This window comes from Triticum aestivum, chromosome 5B, assembly GCF_018294505.1.
Source record: "Triticum aestivum cultivar Chinese Spring chromosome 5B, IWGSC CS RefSeq v2.1, whole genome shotgun sequence".
Lineage (NCBI taxonomy): Eukaryota > Viridiplantae > Streptophyta > Magnoliopsida > Poales > Poaceae > Triticum > Triticum aestivum.
Window position 1 is genome coordinate 52943639 of NC_057807.1, and position 19600 is coordinate 52963238.

A 19600-nucleotide genomic window follows, 5' to 3' on the forward strand; every position below is an offset into this window, starting at 1 on the left:
TTTGGCCCCTTTCCTGAATATCCTAACGGCGGCATTGCAAAGGAAAGAATGAATATTAAGCATGAGCTACTTGATTGTGACTAAACTATTTAAACCTACTCGATTGGTTAGCACTTTGAAAGTGGAGAAAGAAGCATCACACCCACCCAACTCTGATTCGTGCCGACCGTTCGTCGCATCAAACCGGTCGGCGGCGGTGCTGCCGATTAGCGCCGTCCAACCCCCTTCTTCATTCTCCCTCACCGCACGCACTCTTCTCCAGACTAGCTTCCATGTCTCTCCCCCACCTCGCCTCGCCCACACTCCTTATGGCGTTGGCTGGATTAATTGACCCACCGGGGAGGCTAGACTCGGAGACCGGCTTGTGTTTCGTGCGCGCCCAAGCTTTGGTCCGATCCCTCTTCACGCACGATGTGCCGTGGTAGTGCTTGATGAACCCATTTCGTTCTAGGATCATACATGAGTTCAGCGAGCCAATGTTTTTTTCCTTATCATTCGTCGTCGAGTCCATATGTTTAATTTGTGTCCAACTTATTTATTAACCCCACTATTAATTAGGGCGTCGTATCTTATGCATCCGGGGTGGTTCGTGAATCCCTGTATCCGCAGTCTCCCCGACCGGCCGATCGCCATCCCACGCACGCAATCAAAATCGGAAGGAAATTGCAAATACACGCCCGCAGCAGCTCTTAGTTAAACCTGCTTATTTGCTAATAACCCCTCGGCCAAGCTAATCCCCGCTTGTCTTCCTCCCAATCCAATCACACTCAATCCCTCCATGGCGGCACGGACGACGGAGCCATGAATCCTTGGACGGCAGCCGCGCATGGGCCACCTCCGTGTATGTCCGCCTCAAACGGCTCCATGACCTGGTGATCCCAACGACGATGGTCGTCCCTCGTTGGCCTGCCTCCACGCCTGTTCGCCTCAAATGGCTCAACGCCCTCGGGGATCCGTTCGGCGGCCACGGCGGGATCCACCACGATTTGGCGTAGCACCGCGCCCGTCCACCTTCTTGCCGGTCACCGACGCAAGTCCGCCACCGGCCGCAACCTGCAGACCATCTACTGCACCGCGCCTGCATCCAGCCATTTGCTGCTCCACCTGACGACGTCCGCCTGCTGCAAGAGACTCGTGTAGGAAGCGAGCACAACCCGTTGCATAGCAAACAAGGACCACGTCCTGAATTTTATTGTTCCTGTTTAATGTTTCAAGTACTTGCAGATTGTAGCTTGTGAGCTTATTCATTGCAGACTATAGCTTGTGAGTTCAGAGACAAGTGAATGTAGCTTGTTGTGAATGCACAATTCAGAAATAAACAAATTTCTTATTGCTCAGTTCCCGATGATTTGTGGTGTTATGCGATATGTGATGCAATACAGCTGAACAAGGGCATAGTATAACTTGGCGCTTATCATTCCTCTGCATTCCTATTTGTCATTTACATATTGACAAACAAGAAAATGTTGCTTTTGCTGCAACCTTCCCAAACTGTCAATATTCTGAATGCCCACCTGTTTAATTTTTTTTCATGAATGCTATTGTGGAGGTTGACATGGGTTTGCCAACTGAGTTTGCTCCTTGCGTGATTCATATGCTGTTGTTAAACTTTCACACCTGAAACATACTACTGCTGGTAAATACATCTGGTAATAATTGACGACTCAATGAACTCGATGCTTTTACTGTTATACAACTGAATAAAGGGATGAACGCTACAGGCTGACAAAGTTTCTTCTAGATTAATCCCTTGGGTGATAGCTGCTGATTGTTTGCATCAAAGAACAGAGGATGCTTCAGGTTTATGTGAACAAAATGTATGCTGGTGCTCTTGCTGATTGCTACACTCCATTCAATACACATCAAGTCAGGGTAAATAAAAGGAAGACAGTTTCACAAAACACATAATTCAATCAATTACAATAATCCAGTGCATGGAGGAATAAACATTAATAACTCATATAAATTCATGTGTTCTAGTAGACTAGGGCCATCATAGAACACCATTTGGCTTCATCGGTCGCACAATCTCGGTCCCCTTGCCTTGAACTTTAATCTCCTTGCTCTTCTCAGACCTGAATCCTTCCCTATTGCACATGAAACACTTTGTCCGAACCACATCATTGTCCAACTTTTTTTGCTGTCCAACACGAACTCCAAAACCCGCATGATGTGCATGACTTGTAGAACTCCTCCACGGCCTCAAGGCCTTCAAATGTCATCCCTACTGGCTTCAACTTCTCGTCACATCTCTGCGTAAAAGAGGAGCACTAAAAAATAAATAATGAATGACAATAATCATCATCATGCATATCTCTTTGAACTGAACAGGGACATGGCAAACGAAAATTTATTAAACTCACAAATAGAAGAATGCTTTCTTTCTTTCTTGGGGTAGCAAATTCTCCCTCCTTCACTTGAGTTTCCAGGCTTTTGCCTAATTCTATAGCTGCACTGCACATGCATCAACATGGTTAGTCTCTAGATAACAAGTAGTACGCATGTACAACACACAAATAGTCTGGGTCATACACAACCTGGTCATTACCTGAAGCTCCATGTACAGTACTGAAATCTGATTCGTATTCTGCAGTAGTAGTATTTTCTACAGCCATAACAGGAAACTGAGATGGGCCTCCAACCGGCTAGATGCAGAGGCATACTCAGGATCAGCACTTGAACTATGGATCACTGCTGATGCATATTGGACATCCATAACAGCAGGAGCCGCCAAAAGCAGTTGCGGCGTATCACGTGACAAAGATTTTTCCATCCTGCCGAAAGGGCGTTCGGAACCAGAGATGCATCCCGCATGGCCGTAGCGGAGATCGTCAGGGCAGATGAACTCTGTCGTCGCGATTGTCCGTCCAGATGCATGCCGTCCCGGCCGTGCCTGCCAATGGGATGCATGTTGCGGCCGTGATTAGGGATTGGGAGGAAGACGAGCGGGGATTAGCTTGGCCGAGGGGTTATTAGCAAATAAGCAGGTTTAACTAAGAGCTGCTGCGGGCGTGTATTTGCAATTTCCTTCCGATTTTGATTGCGTGCGTGGGATGGCGATCGGCCGGTCGAGGAGACAACGGATACAGGGATTCACGGACCATCCCGGATGCATAAGATACGACGCCATTAATTAGGTCGGTTTCCTACCACAAATATGTGTGAGAATTAAGCTGGGTCATGATAATGAGGCTGAGTCTATATACAGTAGTTCATAATTATTACTATAACATTGTTGAACTTTCTTTATTTACGAAAAATGTTGTCAATCTATGAGCTTAACGAGTCATAATTTTTCCTTGTTTTTCGTCATTGAATCCATAAGTTTGTACCTGCAACTATCCATTTATGAATATATTTTCATTTCCTTTGAAACATGGTTTCCAAATATTTCTACACATGCTTTCTGAAATGGCAACTTTCTTTACTGTTGGTGATAATAGATACACGTTTGATCAAATATTTTATTCTACTTATTTATTATCTCCACTATTAGGTCATTTTTCTAGCACAAATAAGTGTCATGATTAAGCAAACATTTCATTGTTTTTTCTATTCCTAGGAGAGATACTCTGTTTATGTAGTTTTGCTACTTTATGAGAGAGCCCTTTCTTCTTTTTGATACAGTTGATCCTTTAACCTTTTAGAGCGTGAGGTTTTGTTGCATGGCTGTAGTTTCTATTTGCTATGTATACTGGATACCCCCAGTGAATCTCTATGTTAGTATGGTGCTCATGCTTTAGTAAAATAGCAGGGTTTACATAGTTCATAATTATTACTTGAACCTCAGTGCGCTTTTCTTCATTTCTCACGAAATATGATGTTGATTCTTATCACGATAATCGTTTCATGATAACAGGTAGTGGTGTACATGTTGCACTCGTTGAACCAATGCTTCATACAACATTGCGTTATACCTGGGCATTGTCTCCAAAAGTATGTTGCCTATCAGACAAGTGGCAAAATCATCTTGCTCATGGTGGGTTGACTTCATACGTATGCAACGAAAGTCTTGTGTACATTGCACAAAAGATTGGTTAGGTAAATGGAAATCCTTGCTCTTTGAGGATTGACTCCCCACAGTAAGGTAGTTTTTCTCACTTTGCTCAAAAGTATGGATAGCACGATCCTCGCTTCTAGAGAATTGACCCCTCCGCAAAAGCGAGAAGATTTTGCTCACTTTTCTTATAATCAAGGAAAAATCCTTGATCACTTAAGGATGCTAAGGGTCAAGACAATCTTGCTCATGGAGAGTTGACTTCCCACGAGCGCAAGGTAAGTCTTGTGCACATTGCAAAAAATTTGCCCAGTCAAATGGCGATCTTTGCTGTTGGAGGATTGATTCCCCAAAGGTAACATGTTTTTTCTCACTTTGCTCAAACATACGGCTAGTTATGATCCCCGCTTATGAAGAATTTCCCCTTCACAAAAGCGATAGCATTTCACTCACTTTTCTTGTTCAAGGAAATCTTTGATTACTTAAGGCTACTCAGGCAATCCTTACTAGTGGAGGAAAACAAATTTTCTTCTTCATCAAAAACAATGATTGGCTTGTTTACTTGGCGCAAAGATAAGGCTATGCAAGAGGCAAATCAATTTTTGCTACGTAGAATAGCATATTTTACTTCTAAAACTGAAGGCAGATGCTGGTTAATTAATACAAATGTAAAGCTAAGCAAGGGGTAAGGGGATCGTTGATAGTGAAGGAGAGCCATTTGGCCCTCCCTCAAAGCCAAGGAAAATCTTGCTCACCTGAGGCTACTCAAGGGGCAAGGCAATTCTTGCTATTGGTGGAAAGCAAATTTTGCTCTCCATCAAAACCACTGATTGCCTTCACCATTTGGTACAAAAAGCCTATGCAAGGAAAAAATCATTGCTGCTTAATGCTACTCAAGGGTGAGGCAATCCTTACTAGTAGGGGAGAGCAATTTTTCTCTCCCTCAAAACTAAGGATTGTCTTGCTCACTTTGGAGGGTGGGTGAGTAACTCTGCCTATGCTATATGTAGCCGGTCCCAAGCCCAGATAAAAAGAGGAGGGGCCGCCATACCATTTATATTTTTGTAATGTTCATTGTGTCTTTTTGTTTTAAAACATAAAAGCAAGTAATTAGAAAAAAGATAACCCCTTTAGGAAATGCAACACATTTTCCATTGTTTATAGTTGGATTGCCTTGATACTAGGACCTGGTTGCCAACTCATTTTGTGCCTTTTGACCTACTCTTACACATTTTCCTATCTATTGTTGATGAATGAAATGCTAGAGCTCATAGTGTATAGAATTAAAACTTTTGAATTCATATGGTTGTAGCTGTACCTCTTTCTCTTGCTCTACACCGGCAAGCACTGAGACAAAGCTCGTACTCTTCGCTGACGCATTGTATTTTTTCATGCTTTGGATAATTTTTCCCTATTTTATGTTCTGTTTTTTGCTTTGCTGTCAATTCAAGAGCCATTACTAGCTTGGGTATTAGCTAGCTCATGAGAAACCACTATATTTCCTTCTCAAAGGAGCTTCTAACACGCTGCTAAGAAAATTCTTTGTACCATATTTTAGACTCAAAAGTAAGATAAATAATGGACCAATATTTGCTCGTTTCCATATTATACCATGCGATGCAATTAAATTGTATAGTGATGCGTCTCCAACACTAGCACCACCTAATTAACATCCATCCATATTGCTCTGTCTTTTGGAGCAAATGAAGCTTTCTCATGGTTAGCTCATCGTAGAGGATACATGTGAACATATGGTTTGGTAATTGGTACTTTAGAAGTTTAGGAGTCTATATAGTTTGGTAATTGGTACTTTAGGAGTAATAGTTTTTCTCTGATTGACAGATATGGTTTGCTAGCAACTAACTGAACAATCAACTGCATATTTGTTTTTAGTATAAAAACTTCTGCTTGGTGGTATCATATTGCATCATTTGTCAATTCGGTGATGTGCATGTTTTTAATCTGTGTCTAACTAAATTCTTGTGTATTTTACCTTTTTCTCACTAATAATGTCATGTGGTTTACAAGATCTGGCCCAAGAGACAAAAAGGTGACTACCAATCCTTTCATCATATTGTACCAACTTCATTTAATCCTTCATCCATCGCTTCTTTGTGTCGATGCCTGAAGTTATTCTTGAATGCTTTGTCATGGCGCTCTAGCTTGTTACTTGAGTTCCTAGGTAGCTATTGTGCTGAGCTGAGTCTTTTGGACTAGAGTTGTCTCCCCTTTTTGCCATCAGTGATTGCTGCTTCATCAATTTTTCTTGCTAGGTTGACCACAGGCTAGATACTAATCCTCGGGTAAGAGCTGAGAGGTAGATTCTCAAAGCTGATTTTTTTGCCTTTGATATTTCAAGTTCTCAAGGCTAAACAATCATGTGATTTTGTGTTCGTAAAGTAAGGAAATGCAGAAACTGACAGGCTACAAGGCATCAGAGTTGAAGGATTGCATTATAGCCATACAAGATTTGCTGCTCAATAGAAAGGGTCCATATTTACCAGCAATTCGAGACAAAAGTATAAGCAACACAGGGTATGCGCAACTCCATCAATTATGTGACATTTCTCTAATATTTTAATGCTGGTAATGTTAGTCTAATTCTCTAATCATTTGGAACAATTCAAATGTGTATCGATGATGCTTCCTCTTGTAGATGCTGGAACAATTATGCATTTTAGAGTGCTGGAAGCTATTAAGATGTTGGAGGTTTTAAAGCCTAACCAAGATATTTTCAAATTCATTAGGAGCTAGTCTATCACCAAAGGCTAGACATCCTCTTCTTGTGTAGAATTGTAGTTATGTACAATATCTTAGAACATTATGCCTTGTTGGTCTGTTTGGCCACATATTTGTAGTGTTTATATATGGTAAATCATTGCCTTATCCGATTCTTTTTCTTCTGATATGTTACATTTATGTGCGCTTACAGTACCTACAACCTACCTTTCTACCAGTGGGTTGTACTAGACATATGCCTAAATATCGTAGCTTGCATAAATAATCATGATGATGCTTGTTTTTCGCTATTTAAGTATCATCATCTCTATAGCATGCTAGTGTAACATTCTTTGTTGAATCAAAATCCTAGAGATCTAAGTAATTTCCAACGAATGATCTGAGTCATTTTATATGATCTATGTTTGATAAATGAAATGCTGGAACTCCTACTTTTTGGAATTAAAATCTTTTGAATTAACATATTGTAGCTTTATCTCTTCCTCTAGCTCTTCACTAGCAAGGGTTGACATAAGTTCATACTCTTTGTCGAAGTACTGTGGATTTTTCATGCTTCTTAGTAGTATAATTCTGTCCTTGTATTTATACTCTATTTTTGCTTTTGTGTCAATTCAAGAAGCATCACTAGCATGAATACTAGATAGCTCATGAGAAATTATTCTTTTTATTCTTATCAAAGGAGCTTATGACACACTACCTAAAAAAACTTTTGTATCCGATTTAAGACTCAAAGTAAGATAAATAAATGGACCAATAATTGTTCATTGCCATGTTGTACTGTACAATGCAATTTAATTGTGTAGTGTTGCGTCTCCAACAGTAGCATCACCCTAAATCCACCTCTGCTGCTATGCCTTTTGGAGCAGACAAAGCTTTCTCATGGTCGACTCATTGCAGAGGATACATGTGGATATGGGCTAACCTTTTGCTTTGATTTCAGTTTGATTGTTACTTCGAGCCATTCTGCTTGCAGTTGAATCTATTTGATTCCACATGGTTTGGTAATGGGTGCTTTAGGATTCTAGTTTGTCTCTGATTGATAGAGATGGTCTGCTAGCAACTGACTGAATAATCAACTACAACTTTATTTTTAATAGGAAAACTACAACACCATGGTATCATATTATGTCATGTGTTAATTTTGCGATGTGTAAAGTACAGTGTTAGGGCCTACTATAAATGTAAAAATGGTTAGTTCATTACTATAATTTCAAAGGGTTGTAGCCTTTTTGAGGGACATAGGGCTATAGTCATGTATTACCGACATATTGACTGACATAGTGTTGTAAAGTTATCTTCGGGGATAGATAGTACTGTATGCCTTACAATATATTGTGCACTATATCTCAATGATCTTACTAAAGGAGCATATACCCTACTACTTCATAGCGAGCTTTGATTCTTTCAAGAAAATTACATGATATAATGGGACCAATTAGCCTTTTCAGTTGTTGACCAAGCGATGCTTGAAAGGCTGAAGCACAAGCAAACATGAAGTTTACTTAATTTTGAATGCACAGTGTACCCAAGTTCGGTTGGACCAGCTTTGCCCCCGCAGTTAGTTAGCTGTTCATCTTTGAGCTTGAAAGGTGAATTTTGCTCAGTTTGGGAATAACTTGAGCCACCTACCACTTTTGTCTCCCCAAGAATGGTTTGTGAACCGATATGAGTCAGTGATGTTGCATTGTTATTTTGGGTGTGAGCACCTACTGTGTGGTACCCAGTCACCATTTCTGCTCAAACTGTGAGGCACTAACATTGTTGTTTATCTCTCTCAATTCAGTTTCTGTTTTCATCTCTTTGTTCTTCCCATTTCTCCTTTTCTTAACTTGCTTGTGTCCGAGTTCATTCTGGTCATCTCCTTTGTTCCCTGGATCTTGTTGATATTCTTTGTAGCAGTTCATCAACATCGCTACAAAAGGGGAACATGTTGTCACAACTCCAGTTAGGAGGAATAATCCCCCAAAACTTTCAAAAGTGATAGCGCCTGAACCATCGAGTGTGCCATCATTTTCATGGCTATTTTGATCTATCCATTTCTTTTCAAATTGAATGATAGTATCTCCCCCTGTTATGTTGAGTATCGCCCTTGACATCTCAGCACATAGTGGAGAATTCTTGGGAAGCGCCTAATTAGCAAAGATATAATTGTTATAAGATGCGCATGCTAACATATTATGTCCCACTAACAACATCGACTCAGTAAAATCCTAATTTTTTCTGCTATAATATGCAGCTAATATGATGGTTCTATTATTTAGCAGTACCATACCCCTCATCTAATCATGCCAAGAGTTGCTTAAATAGCACAAAATCCAATAAACTCCGTTAGACTTAGTTTGTGATTGTTGTGGAGCATTATGTACTTACTTTTAAAGTTGGTGTAAAAAGGTTGTGAAAAGTCTATTGATATGTTTGGTAAATCAAATTAGAGTTAGATGAAGTATTATCAATAGTTGATATCCCACATGAGATCTCATATGTTTTGAAATGCAAATATGCTATTTGATTTAGAAAAAGAGAGATAGTCAAACACCTAGGTATCCAAAAACAAACGAATCGACGTAGAATATTTATCATAATGCACGACAATTCCAAAAAGAGCCTCAATGTGATGAGTTACAAATATTAGCTCATGTTAATGTTTCCTATAGTAAACATGTGGATCTATGTTGTTATATGTGATTGTTTCACCAAGCGTCTTGTATTTGTTGTTGTGTATTATAGCTAGATGTATTAAAAGGGGTATTGTGTTTATTTTGCTATTTATTTTCTTATTTGTTGTTACCGAGTTGGTTGCAACAATTCTTGTCGTAAAATTTCATCATTCCATTGGGACGCTATTAGATAATCATACTATCTATTTATCTTTGATTTTTGCAACATATATTTATATATTTACAAGTATGAATTTTAAACTGCAATCTTGTGATGATATGGTACTAGAAGAGAATAGTGAGTTTAGTTAAACTTACAAATGCAAAACCTGCACTCTTGTAAATAGGCCCCACCATTGTGTAACCTTTGTTGTACTTTGCGAGAAACAATTTGATGTATGGGACGTCCAGTACAACCGCAACAATGCTTCCATTAGAAAGAGCACTATAGAAATCTTCAAGTGTTGCATAGGCCCTGAGCTTAGATGTATCGAAACCAATTTCCACTAGTAGACCCTCTATATAAGAACCTTGGTGGAACCCTACATATTCTCCATTCTTTTGGAGTTCCTGAACATCATTCACTGTTGGTGAAAGCTTATGTACCGTAAGCATTGATGCAAAGCTTGCTGTATAACTTGCTGCAAGTACCAGAAGTACAACCATCCATACACGCAAAACAATTCTAGGTAGAAAGCATTCCAGCTTTTCCTCTGCAGAAATAACAATCATTCTTTATTAAGACACAACAGAAATTTGAAAGCTGGAACAATGCAATGCACGACATTTCAGGACTTGCTAGAAAGTATGTGCAAATTTCTTTAGATGATTAATTCAAGTTATGCCATCAATTTTTAACTAATTCAAACATCGGATAATGTCTACAAATTTTCTCTGTAGTGAAGTGCAATTAAGAAGAACATGTGCATTGCTGAATTTCTTTTCAGAAAATACAAACTTGGATTAGTTCATCCCCCCTAATTCTTCATATTGTGTTTATTGAGCATTATTAAGTAGAAAGATCAAGTTTTTGTGTTGTTGAATTCTTAAAATAAAATTAGGTACGATAGATTCCTAGAGAAGTTTAGTCAGCTCAATAGCAATCTTTCAATGATTACTCTTATTTTGATATAGTGCAAAACATGCTTTGTCTATGCGACTAAAATACTTTTTCGAAATTCTACCAAGATCTAAGAAACTGTAACAATACTCAACTCTCTTCAAAAATGGTGAATATTGTAGTCGCCAGTTGTTTGAGCGAAAAGGGACCATGCACATGTTCATTGCCATTTAGATACTCCAGCAGCCAAACAACAACTCCTGTGTACATAAATAATATGATGCTGCCAATCCACATCTCAGTGCTCAATGGTTTCAAGAAAAGCCACACATCCTTCATGACGTTTTCCTTCACTGGAACAATCATCCCTACTCCGGATTCTGTGTATGGTACAGTGAAGTCGACATATAATGATCTGTTGTATCTTATAGTAATATCTGCAACCGCTATATCATATTCCTGTAATGACACTAGTCAGACTTTTATATTTGAGAAAAAAGTGAATAACTATATTTTATGATTGACTAAACAATATAAGCCCAGTTGTCAACAAAGAGAATATCTTAGCAATACAGACTTTTGGTTTGCTTTGGGAAAGAAAACTAGAGTGAGCATTTATGGTTAGCCTCCTTTTTTTCTATACTTGAAGTAATTGTGGCGTGAAAGTAGAACAAAACACTGGAATGAAAATGCAGAACAAATTCAATACATGGTAAAATATTTGAGCTACTAGAGTTATTTCTTCACAATGAAATGTATGCAACTTTAGTTTTTTCACACGACAAATTGAGAAATTTCCTTTTGTAAAGTATTTCTTACCTGAAGATAAACATGATAGACAAAATCGTTGTAGCTCCCTGTATCAGTTGTGTCGAATTCTAGGTACTCATAGGAAAGTGGAAAAGGTAACCTTTTTACCGCCTCCTCAAATATATCAATGGTAAGGCCGCTCACTATTGTTGCATTTTTGACAGGATCTTTGTATGTCTTTATAAACTCCGGAATTTTGCTTGAGCGCACACCAACTCTAAGCTTCTTGCCAACGGCAGGAATTTCCCAGCCCATTGGTATTTTGGTTGACTCTCCGGGCCAAATTACAGGATTTAGATCATGCATTGGCTGTTGTCCTGTTTTTTTGAAGCCATCTTGCTTTAACTGTCGTGAAAGTCCACTTTTCACAGTCCAAAACCCAATTTCTCTCCAACCTCTTCCAACAACATTTATTATCTGAAAAACATAAGCTTTATGTTGTTTTTTGTATGTAAGGTCAAACTCACCACTGAAACCTTTGAACTTATTTTGTACAATTGTCTTTAAGAGTTCACGACCCTTAGTGGAAATAGTCATGGATTCCAAGCATGTGGAGTTTTTAATGGACAATAGTGGATTATTTGTGGTATTGGATACTCCAACCTTTTCTGCTGCTCGTGCCAATGCCCATATTGCATCATAGCCCCATAGCCCAACAATGCTTAGTTTATTGGAGGGTGATTCATCTGGGTTATCCTGCAAGTACATTTTGTTCCACCTTTTGGATAAGTTATCAAGTTCTTGCGATCTAGAAACATGATACCTTACTCCAAGCACACCACTCATTGCCTCAATGACTCTTGGATTGAGTGTGTCCATGATGTTTGCCACTCCACTTGTGGTAATCCACGCAAATCCTTGGTTCATCATCCCTAGCTCTTTCGCCTTCATAAAAAGAAGGGAAGTCATAGTGGATGACATATGAACAATAAATACCCTTGTTTGCATTGCCATCAACTCATTGAGTTTTTTTATAATGGTCTCACTTGTTGCCAATGAAGGGATGACACTGCGATATGGAACACGAACATCAATTTTTTGAAGTGCATCAGTGAGGTATGGTACAATGCCTCTCCCATAGTCAGTGTCATCATATACTGCCACCACTTCTCTCCATCCATAGGCTTGTATGAGCGAGGCAATGCTATTCACCTGTGCCGAGTCATCCGGTGTCGCTCGTACAAAATATGGCATACTATCACAAGTGAGAGAGGGGCTTGTTGCTGTGAATGATACTATGGGGACTTGGGTTATATTTCCAAGTTTGGATATGAACACAACTTCTGATGATTTCTGGGGACCAATGATGGCTTGCACTTTGTAATTCTCTAGCAATTCAATAGCTTTGGGGAGGGCAGAACAAAGAAAATGATGGTCAAATAATATATATGGAATAATCTGTAGTACTCAACAACATAATCAACTATTTCAAAATTGGAAAAAGGTTACCAAAACTTAGTTTTGGACCTTCCAGTTTTATGAGTCAATATTCTAATTTAAAAGCTTGCCTCTATACTCCCCAGACATAGCACATAGCCAAATAATGTCACAAGAAGCTGATATTTGACAACACAAACATGTCCAAGGAAATACAAAATCTGAACTCTTATTAGGAAACACAATAGGGAAAGAGACCCTACTACTTTTCCACATATATTAAAAATATAAGGGTAATAGGGTAACACCCAACAACTTCTTACTCCCTCGGATCCAAAATTAGTGTCGCAGTGTTGAACCGGGGTTAGTTTAAAACTGCGACACCTATTATGGATCATAGGTAGTATTTGTTTTCCTCATACTTGGATGACCTGTATGGACTTGGTTAGTGTTTTATCTATAAAGTGGGGCGAAAGCCTATTTTCTGAACAAATAGTGTAACACCATGGAGAGATATTTACTCCTTCCGCCCCAAAATACATTCCATATTCGTTAGTCAAACTTCATATAGTTTGAGATGTCATTCTTCAGTGTCCCCCTTGTGCTCTGTAGGGCAACTCAGGCGGTGAGTTAGCTATATCTATAAAGCAGGGTGAACGCCTATTCTCTAAACTTTATAAAGTTTGACTAAGTTTATAGGGAAATTATATCGGCATTCACAATACCAAATCAATATTATTAGATCTATAGTGAAATATATTGCCATATTGTATTTATTTTGTATTGCAAATGTTTATATATTTTGAATATAATTTTAGTCAAACTTAACAAATTTTAGCTTAAGACAAAACCAATATGCAATGCATTTTCGAACAGAGGGATTACAAGCATATTGTATTCAAAATGCAAGATACAAGTCAAAAGTATGAACCCGCCCACTCAGAAATGCCAGATCCAAGTTTCTGAGGTATTCTAACTATTAGCAAACTTATACAAAATGGCATGAGTAAAATGTACTCATTTCGTTGCACTTTTTCTATGAAAATGCACCTTGCATTTCGTTACATAGGTAGAAAGAACTCATGTATGTTGTTACCTCTCATCTCACAACTGGTTCTAGATTGTTATGGATGTTGGTTGCTGTGTATTTTGACTTTTCGATTTCAAACCTCGAACTTAAATTTGATATTACGATATTCTATTGATAGTACAAAATTACAATCAGAAGAAAATGCATTTAAATAGAGATCTAAATTCCAATTGCATCTAGATTATATAACATAATCCATGTATTATTGCATTAATTGTTGGTTGGTGCATGTCTTTGTACATGACAAGTATGCCATACGTTTTCCATCGAGGTACTAATTTTCTATTTCCTATGGAATTATATCATTAACTTGTGGAGCTTTTTTTAGCCGAAACAGTAGAACAATTGTTCTACGATATTTTCATATATAATAAAAGTATAAATACAAAGTCACAAGTATAGATTAACCAATGCCCGCTCTAGGAAACATAAATAAACATAATTATTCTGGTCCTAACATGTGAGTAACCCAGGTCCTGATCTTGTCTATCTTCTTTGGTTTAGCTCTTAGTTCTGATGCCCATAAACCCTCTTTGAGGTAGAACTTCCATGTATTGAGATGAGGTGGTGCATATATGAAGATTTTGTCATTCCTGACCGACCATAATCCCCAGCAGCCCATGATGATTATGTCGAAAGCAATCTCTGATGGCAAGGTGTTCATGGCTAGTGAGATTTCATCATGAGATGAAACCCCTCTTTGTTTATCTGGAAGAATTGGATCCCAACATGCCATGGCAAATGGACAGTCCCAGAAAAGATGCAGGGATGTTTCTTCAGTGTGGTGTGAGCATAGAGCACAATTGTAGTCTGGCAGGTACTTGTTTTTAGCGACACATTAACAACCAAGAGGTTCTAGTTTTTTGCTTATAAATTGAGAGTGTGGAGAGCTTGAACATGTTTTAATTTCAATTTTGAGGCCATACTATAATAGGGGATTGCTTGATTGAGTCAGTTAGGAGAAATTAATATGTCACTCAAGAATGGGGTTTCAACTAGAAATAAACCACCTTCTTAATTAAAAAACACCTTTTCTGTATTGTGGTTTTCATACATATTGCATCTAGTCTAAGATCTCTCAACTGTTCCCAACTAAACGGGAAGCATCGGAAACATCATATTTTCCAATTAAAAAGAGATGATGGCTCGGTAGTAAATGATGCTGGATTCAAACATAACATCACCAACTATTATAAGGGTTTGTTTGGTTCGTCTAAGCACAACAATATTATGATGTCTAAAGCTTTTGGGGAAGATATCCCTCAACTTTTCGTGGCAGAAAATAAATTCCTAGTGCTCCTTGCATGAAAAGTGGGGTTTGGGATGCTGTCTCTTGGATAGGACATAATAAAGCCCTTGGACCGGATGAATTGCCGGCCGAGTTTAGGTATTTTGGGAGGCAATCAAAGTTGACTGATGGATCCGTTCCATGCATTTCATAGCAATGACCTACCACTGTGTAATCTCAACTTTGGGGTGATTAAATCGCTTTCAAAATTTAAAGAGGCCATGTGAATTCAGAGGCTTAGTAGTTTGCTACTAACATTTGGCAAAATTAAAAGCTGCCAACATTTGGCAACCTTTATGAGATTGACAATGAAAAGTGGTACCAACCAATCTCTAGCCAAAATTTGGCAGATGCCAAAATCTGGTATGTCAACTTTTGGCGTCAAACCAAGTAGGTACTCAACACTTCAGACACATTTGCATGCTAAACATGAGGTTCAAAGTATTCACTAAAATGGCAACACATAGAATATTAATCAGGCTGTTGATCACGTGGTTCGTCCAACTCAAATGATATTCATTAAGGGTAGAAACATTCTTGAAGAAATTCTATTTCTTCCTGAGACTGCTCGCGAACTCCATCATATACGAGAGGAGTGATTTTTAAAATTGATTTGACAAGGAGTACCATAAATTTAAGTGACCTTTTCTTCTCCAGACCCTCTAGATGAAAGGATCTTCACCATCTTGCTGCAAGTTGGTGAAAAGGTTTATATCCGATGGAAGTGTTGGCACCGATGTTGCAATAATTTAGAGCCATATTCCTAATAAAAAGGACCTATGTCAGGGGAGTCCTCTTTCCCTCTCTTTTTTAATGTAGTTGACCCAGAGAGCCAAGTCAGCGGATCTTATTAATGGGATGGTGCTTCATGTGGTGGATGGCGGATTATCTTTCTATAATACACGGATGATGCCATCGTATTTATGGGTCTTGACATCCTAAAGGCAATGAAAGATAACCCTAAAACTAGCTTGGTACATTTGAGCAATTATCTGGTTTAGATACTATTTTCATAAAAGTAAGATATTCTACTTCAACGAGCCGCATGAAGCAGCTGATCAGTACACTAGAATGAGCGTCTAGAAATGACTAGTAGTTGGATAGTCAAGCAATTTATCTTTAGGGGATAGGCTAGTCCTGATCAATTAGATTCTTAGGCAAATGTACATGTACTAGAGACTAACGCGCGCTTCGCCGCGCCGTTCTTCACTCGTGAAATTAACCTTTTTATATTTATAGATTATTGTGATCACTTGTTTTGTTTTGATTTTTTCTGTGTTGGCTTTGTGTTTTAGTTTTCTATTGGTGGTGTTGTTTTGTTCGTATATCGTGTTGGGTTGGTGTTGGAGTATTTTTTCAAAAGAAGGGAGAAGTTATTTGAGCATATTTGTGAAATCTTTACACATTTTGGCCTTGGTGTCAGCCCGTTGGTGATTGTTTGAGCATCTTGGGAGATCTTATTTCATGTTAAACCCATGGAATTGCTACAGTCACACTCACATGGGCCAGTACACGAAGTTCTTGCTCGCTCCGCTTGGCTTCCTGCACCTTTCGCTCGTTTAATTTTTTTCCCTCACCCCACTGCTAGCTCAGAAAAAATCGCCTATCTTTTTTTATTTAAAAAGGTTAGTTAAATTAAATGATGTTTAAAGAACTTTAAAAATATTATACTTTAAAAAACCATGAATTTTAGAAACATTCATGAATTTAAAATATATTCATGACTTAAAAAATGCTCGCAAAATAAAAAGTTTTCAAATTTAAAAAATGTTCACAAACTTTAAATGACCATGACTCTAAAAATATCCACACAAATTTAATCAATATTAATGAATTTGAATATTTTAAAAATATTTTTATGTTTTTTCAAGTAGATAAGTTTTAATAAGTGCTCATGAATTAAAACATGAAGAAAAACTAAAAAAGAGAAGAAGAAATAAAACTAAATAACACACACTTATGCGTGGGGCCTTAGTGACCCCACAACCCTTGAAGCACCAGAACGCTTCAATTTAAGGGAGCTTAGTATCTCTATAGATACGATCTCTTTCTTAGGCCAATTTTTATATCTACGAAGTACGGAGTAGTAGCAAATAAAATCCTTTGATATTTCTGAATCCTGACAACGTGACATACTGCCTAGTGCATGCACACATACATACCTGCTGATGCGGCCTTGATGTCACTGCCCATGGAGTCCCTAATGTGGAGAACAAGCTTGGTGCTGTAGTTCCGGTGGGCCGCGTAGAAGTCTTGAACGGCCAGCAAAACGCTGGCTCGCGCCACCTTTCCTACCGGCGATCCCAGGTCGAGGATCACCCCGACATGGAATCCATCTGCTTTGCCGGTGGTGTTCTGGGCAATGCCGAAATCGACAGCGAGTAACAGGAAGAGGACGATGGCTCCGCTTGCTCTCTCCATCACACTTTTCTTGTGCTGAGATGCACTAATTGCACCCTCTTATATATAGGAGTATGCATCAAGGATGACGCTGGTGGTCAAACTGGGAGTAGCGACTGACTGGAGTGAATTGCAGAAAACCACCACATTTGGGATTAGCTTTGCGAAAAACTACCTAGTTCCTAATTATTTGCAAAACGCACCGCAGATTTAGTAAACTTGTTGCAAATAGCACTGATGAGGTGATCTGGCCCCTTTGATCACTTTCTGACAAGTGGGGTCAGATTGTAAGAAGCTGACTTGGCAAAGTTTTGACATACAGACCCCTGGATCTAAAAAGAAAAAGCAATCAGAGCCCCCTGCTTCGACCCCGTCTGGATCGGGAGAGTCAGAACCCCCGAGCTACCCACCCCCTGCGCCACTCCGACGACCTCGTCGCCGGCGACCACCGCTGCCCTGTCTACCATCTCCTTCCTCCTACCTTTTCTTTTCTTCTCCACCGCTGCCTCGTCTACCATCGGCGACGGCCGGAAAGGCGAGAGGGTAAGGCCGCGTTGGCCGGGATTGACGACGCGGGTTGCCATGGCTGTGGATCTCGCCGTCGCGCGCACGGACCCGTGACGCGCGCAGAGAGAGGAGAGGAGGAGGCGTTCCCCGGCGAGGCCGACCTCCTCGGCGCAGACGGCCGCGCAGTGGAGGAGGTCCCTGCGAAGAGCTCCTCGACAATACCGGTCAGGTCGGGCCCGTGCGCCGCCGCGTGGTTGGAGCTGGGCGGTTGGTCGGCCATGGCCTCGGCCGTGCTTGGAGAGCAGCAGGGGATACAGGTCGCCACGGATTCCGATGCCGTCGACATGGCCGTGGTTGCCAGCGGCTGGGCTAGGTAGGGGCGACGTGCGGGTCATCCCAGAGGAGAAGGAAAGAAAAATGGGAGGAGGATGGCGGGGCAGCGGTGGTCGCCGGCGTGCTTGTCGGTTGCGGCGAGGTCGCCGGCGTGCTTGTCGGCTGCGACGAGGTCGCCGGCCCTCCGCCCAGCGCGTCGCTCCAGCGTCGCCGGCCAAGCAGCGCGGCGGAGGCCATGAACCCGACGCCGAGCGCGCCTCTGCCTGAGGGGTGGGGGCTGATTGCTTTTCTGTTTTAGATCAAGGGGTGTGGGTGTAAATTTTTTGCTCTTACAATCTGCACTTGTCAGAAAGTGATCAAACGGTCCAGATCACCTCATCAGTGCTATTTGCAACAAGTTTACCGAGTCCGCGATGCGTTTTGCAAATAATTAGGGACTAGGTAGTTTTCCGCAAAGCTAACCCCAAATGTGATGGTTTTCTGTAATTCACTCGACTGGCTGATTTGTGACAGGTTAGTTGTTTAACCTTGGTCACTGGACTTTGGGGTGTGTTCTATTCGCGGCCAAACTACGGGAAATTCAAGCGGAGTTGCCTCTGGATAAATGAATTCTCGCATGCATGAGACGACAAGAGGGATCAAAGATACACGGTACGAATCGGTCCATGGTACCTGTGCGCACACGTTCAACGCGGATTGACTTTGATCCTTAATTTGTCTGCGCATACGAGTGATCTTTTTAAATCTGTGCAATCACTATAAAAGTCGTCAATCAAGAATTATAAGTTCCTAAACACCATCAGAGGTGGGCGACGATTGGGAGGAACCGATACACCATGATGCCATGAATCACTTAAAAAATAAACGTATCCGTTCCGTTGCAAAGAACCTTGAACCTGACCTCGCGGGGGTAGATGTGTGTGATGTGAATGGTGTTGGTCGTCCCGTCTACCTTTACACACATAGGACATGATGTTTGGTGAGGCAGACCCGGTGCACAATTCTATCCAATGTCCAGCACAGGTTCTGGAGGGCCATGTGAACAGCTTGAATTTGAGAGGGGCCCACAGATTCCACGCCAACATGTGCCACTTGCGAGCAAGACCATGCCATTGAAGACCGGGCGATAGCCTATCACGCAGGAGTGCAACTGATGTCCTATAAGTGCACATGGTTGAGTTGTAGCCTTTTCGATGTAAAAGCATCGATTCAAGAGAGAGCTTTAGAAAATGATAATTAACTCGTATAGAGGTTTATCAGAATGTAGCTATAAGCTAATTGCGATCCAAAGCAAAAACAATGACGAGGTGAAAATACTGCAAGAGCGCGTTGCTGGGAACCG

General features: G+C 40.3%; 1 protein-coding gene and 1 long non-coding RNA gene across 2 annotated transcripts; both read right to left on the bottom strand.

Annotated features, from left to right (window-relative positions):
• Positions 1-2023: 2023 nt before the first annotated feature.
• Positions 2024-2916, bottom strand: LOC123115640 (uncharacterized). The gene is made up of 3 exons (XR_006456685.1): positions 2549-2916; positions 2364-2454; positions 2024-2252 (listed from the first exon to the last, which is right to left on the bottom strand). It is a non-coding gene; the product is annotated as an uncharacterized lncRNA (long non-coding RNA).
• Positions 2917-8374: 5458 nt separating this feature from the next.
• On the bottom strand, positions 8375-17439 carry LOC123115642 (glutamate receptor 2.8-like). Its single transcript, XM_044536755.1, has 5 exons — positions 17181-17439; positions 11273-12606; positions 10663-10912; positions 9712-10106; positions 8375-8865 (listed from the first exon to the last, which is right to left on the bottom strand). The coding sequence occupies exons 1-5, from the start codon at positions 17437-17439 to the stop codon at positions 8461-8463; spliced, it is 2643 nt and encodes an 880-aa protein (XP_044392690.1). The 3' UTR covers positions 8375-8460.
• Positions 17440-19600: the final 2161 nt, after the last annotated feature.

What these genes read in the sequence shown, in the direction of transcription:
- LOC123115642 (XM_044536755.1), bottom strand. Translation starts at nt 17,439, where the DNA reads ATGGAGAGAGCAAGCGGAGCCATCGTCCTCTTCCTGTTACTCGCTGTC. An exon ending in CATCAAGGCCGCATCAGCAG is followed by an intron (nt 12,607 to 17,180) that starts GTATGTATGTGT and finishes CCCTCCCCAAAG; the next exon opens with CTATTGAATTGCTAGAGAAT. An exon ending in AGAGTGCAGGTTTTGCATTT is followed by an intron (nt 8,866 to 9,711) that starts GTAAGTTTAACT and finishes TTTGCTAATTAG; the next exon opens with GCGCTTCCCAAGAATTCTCC.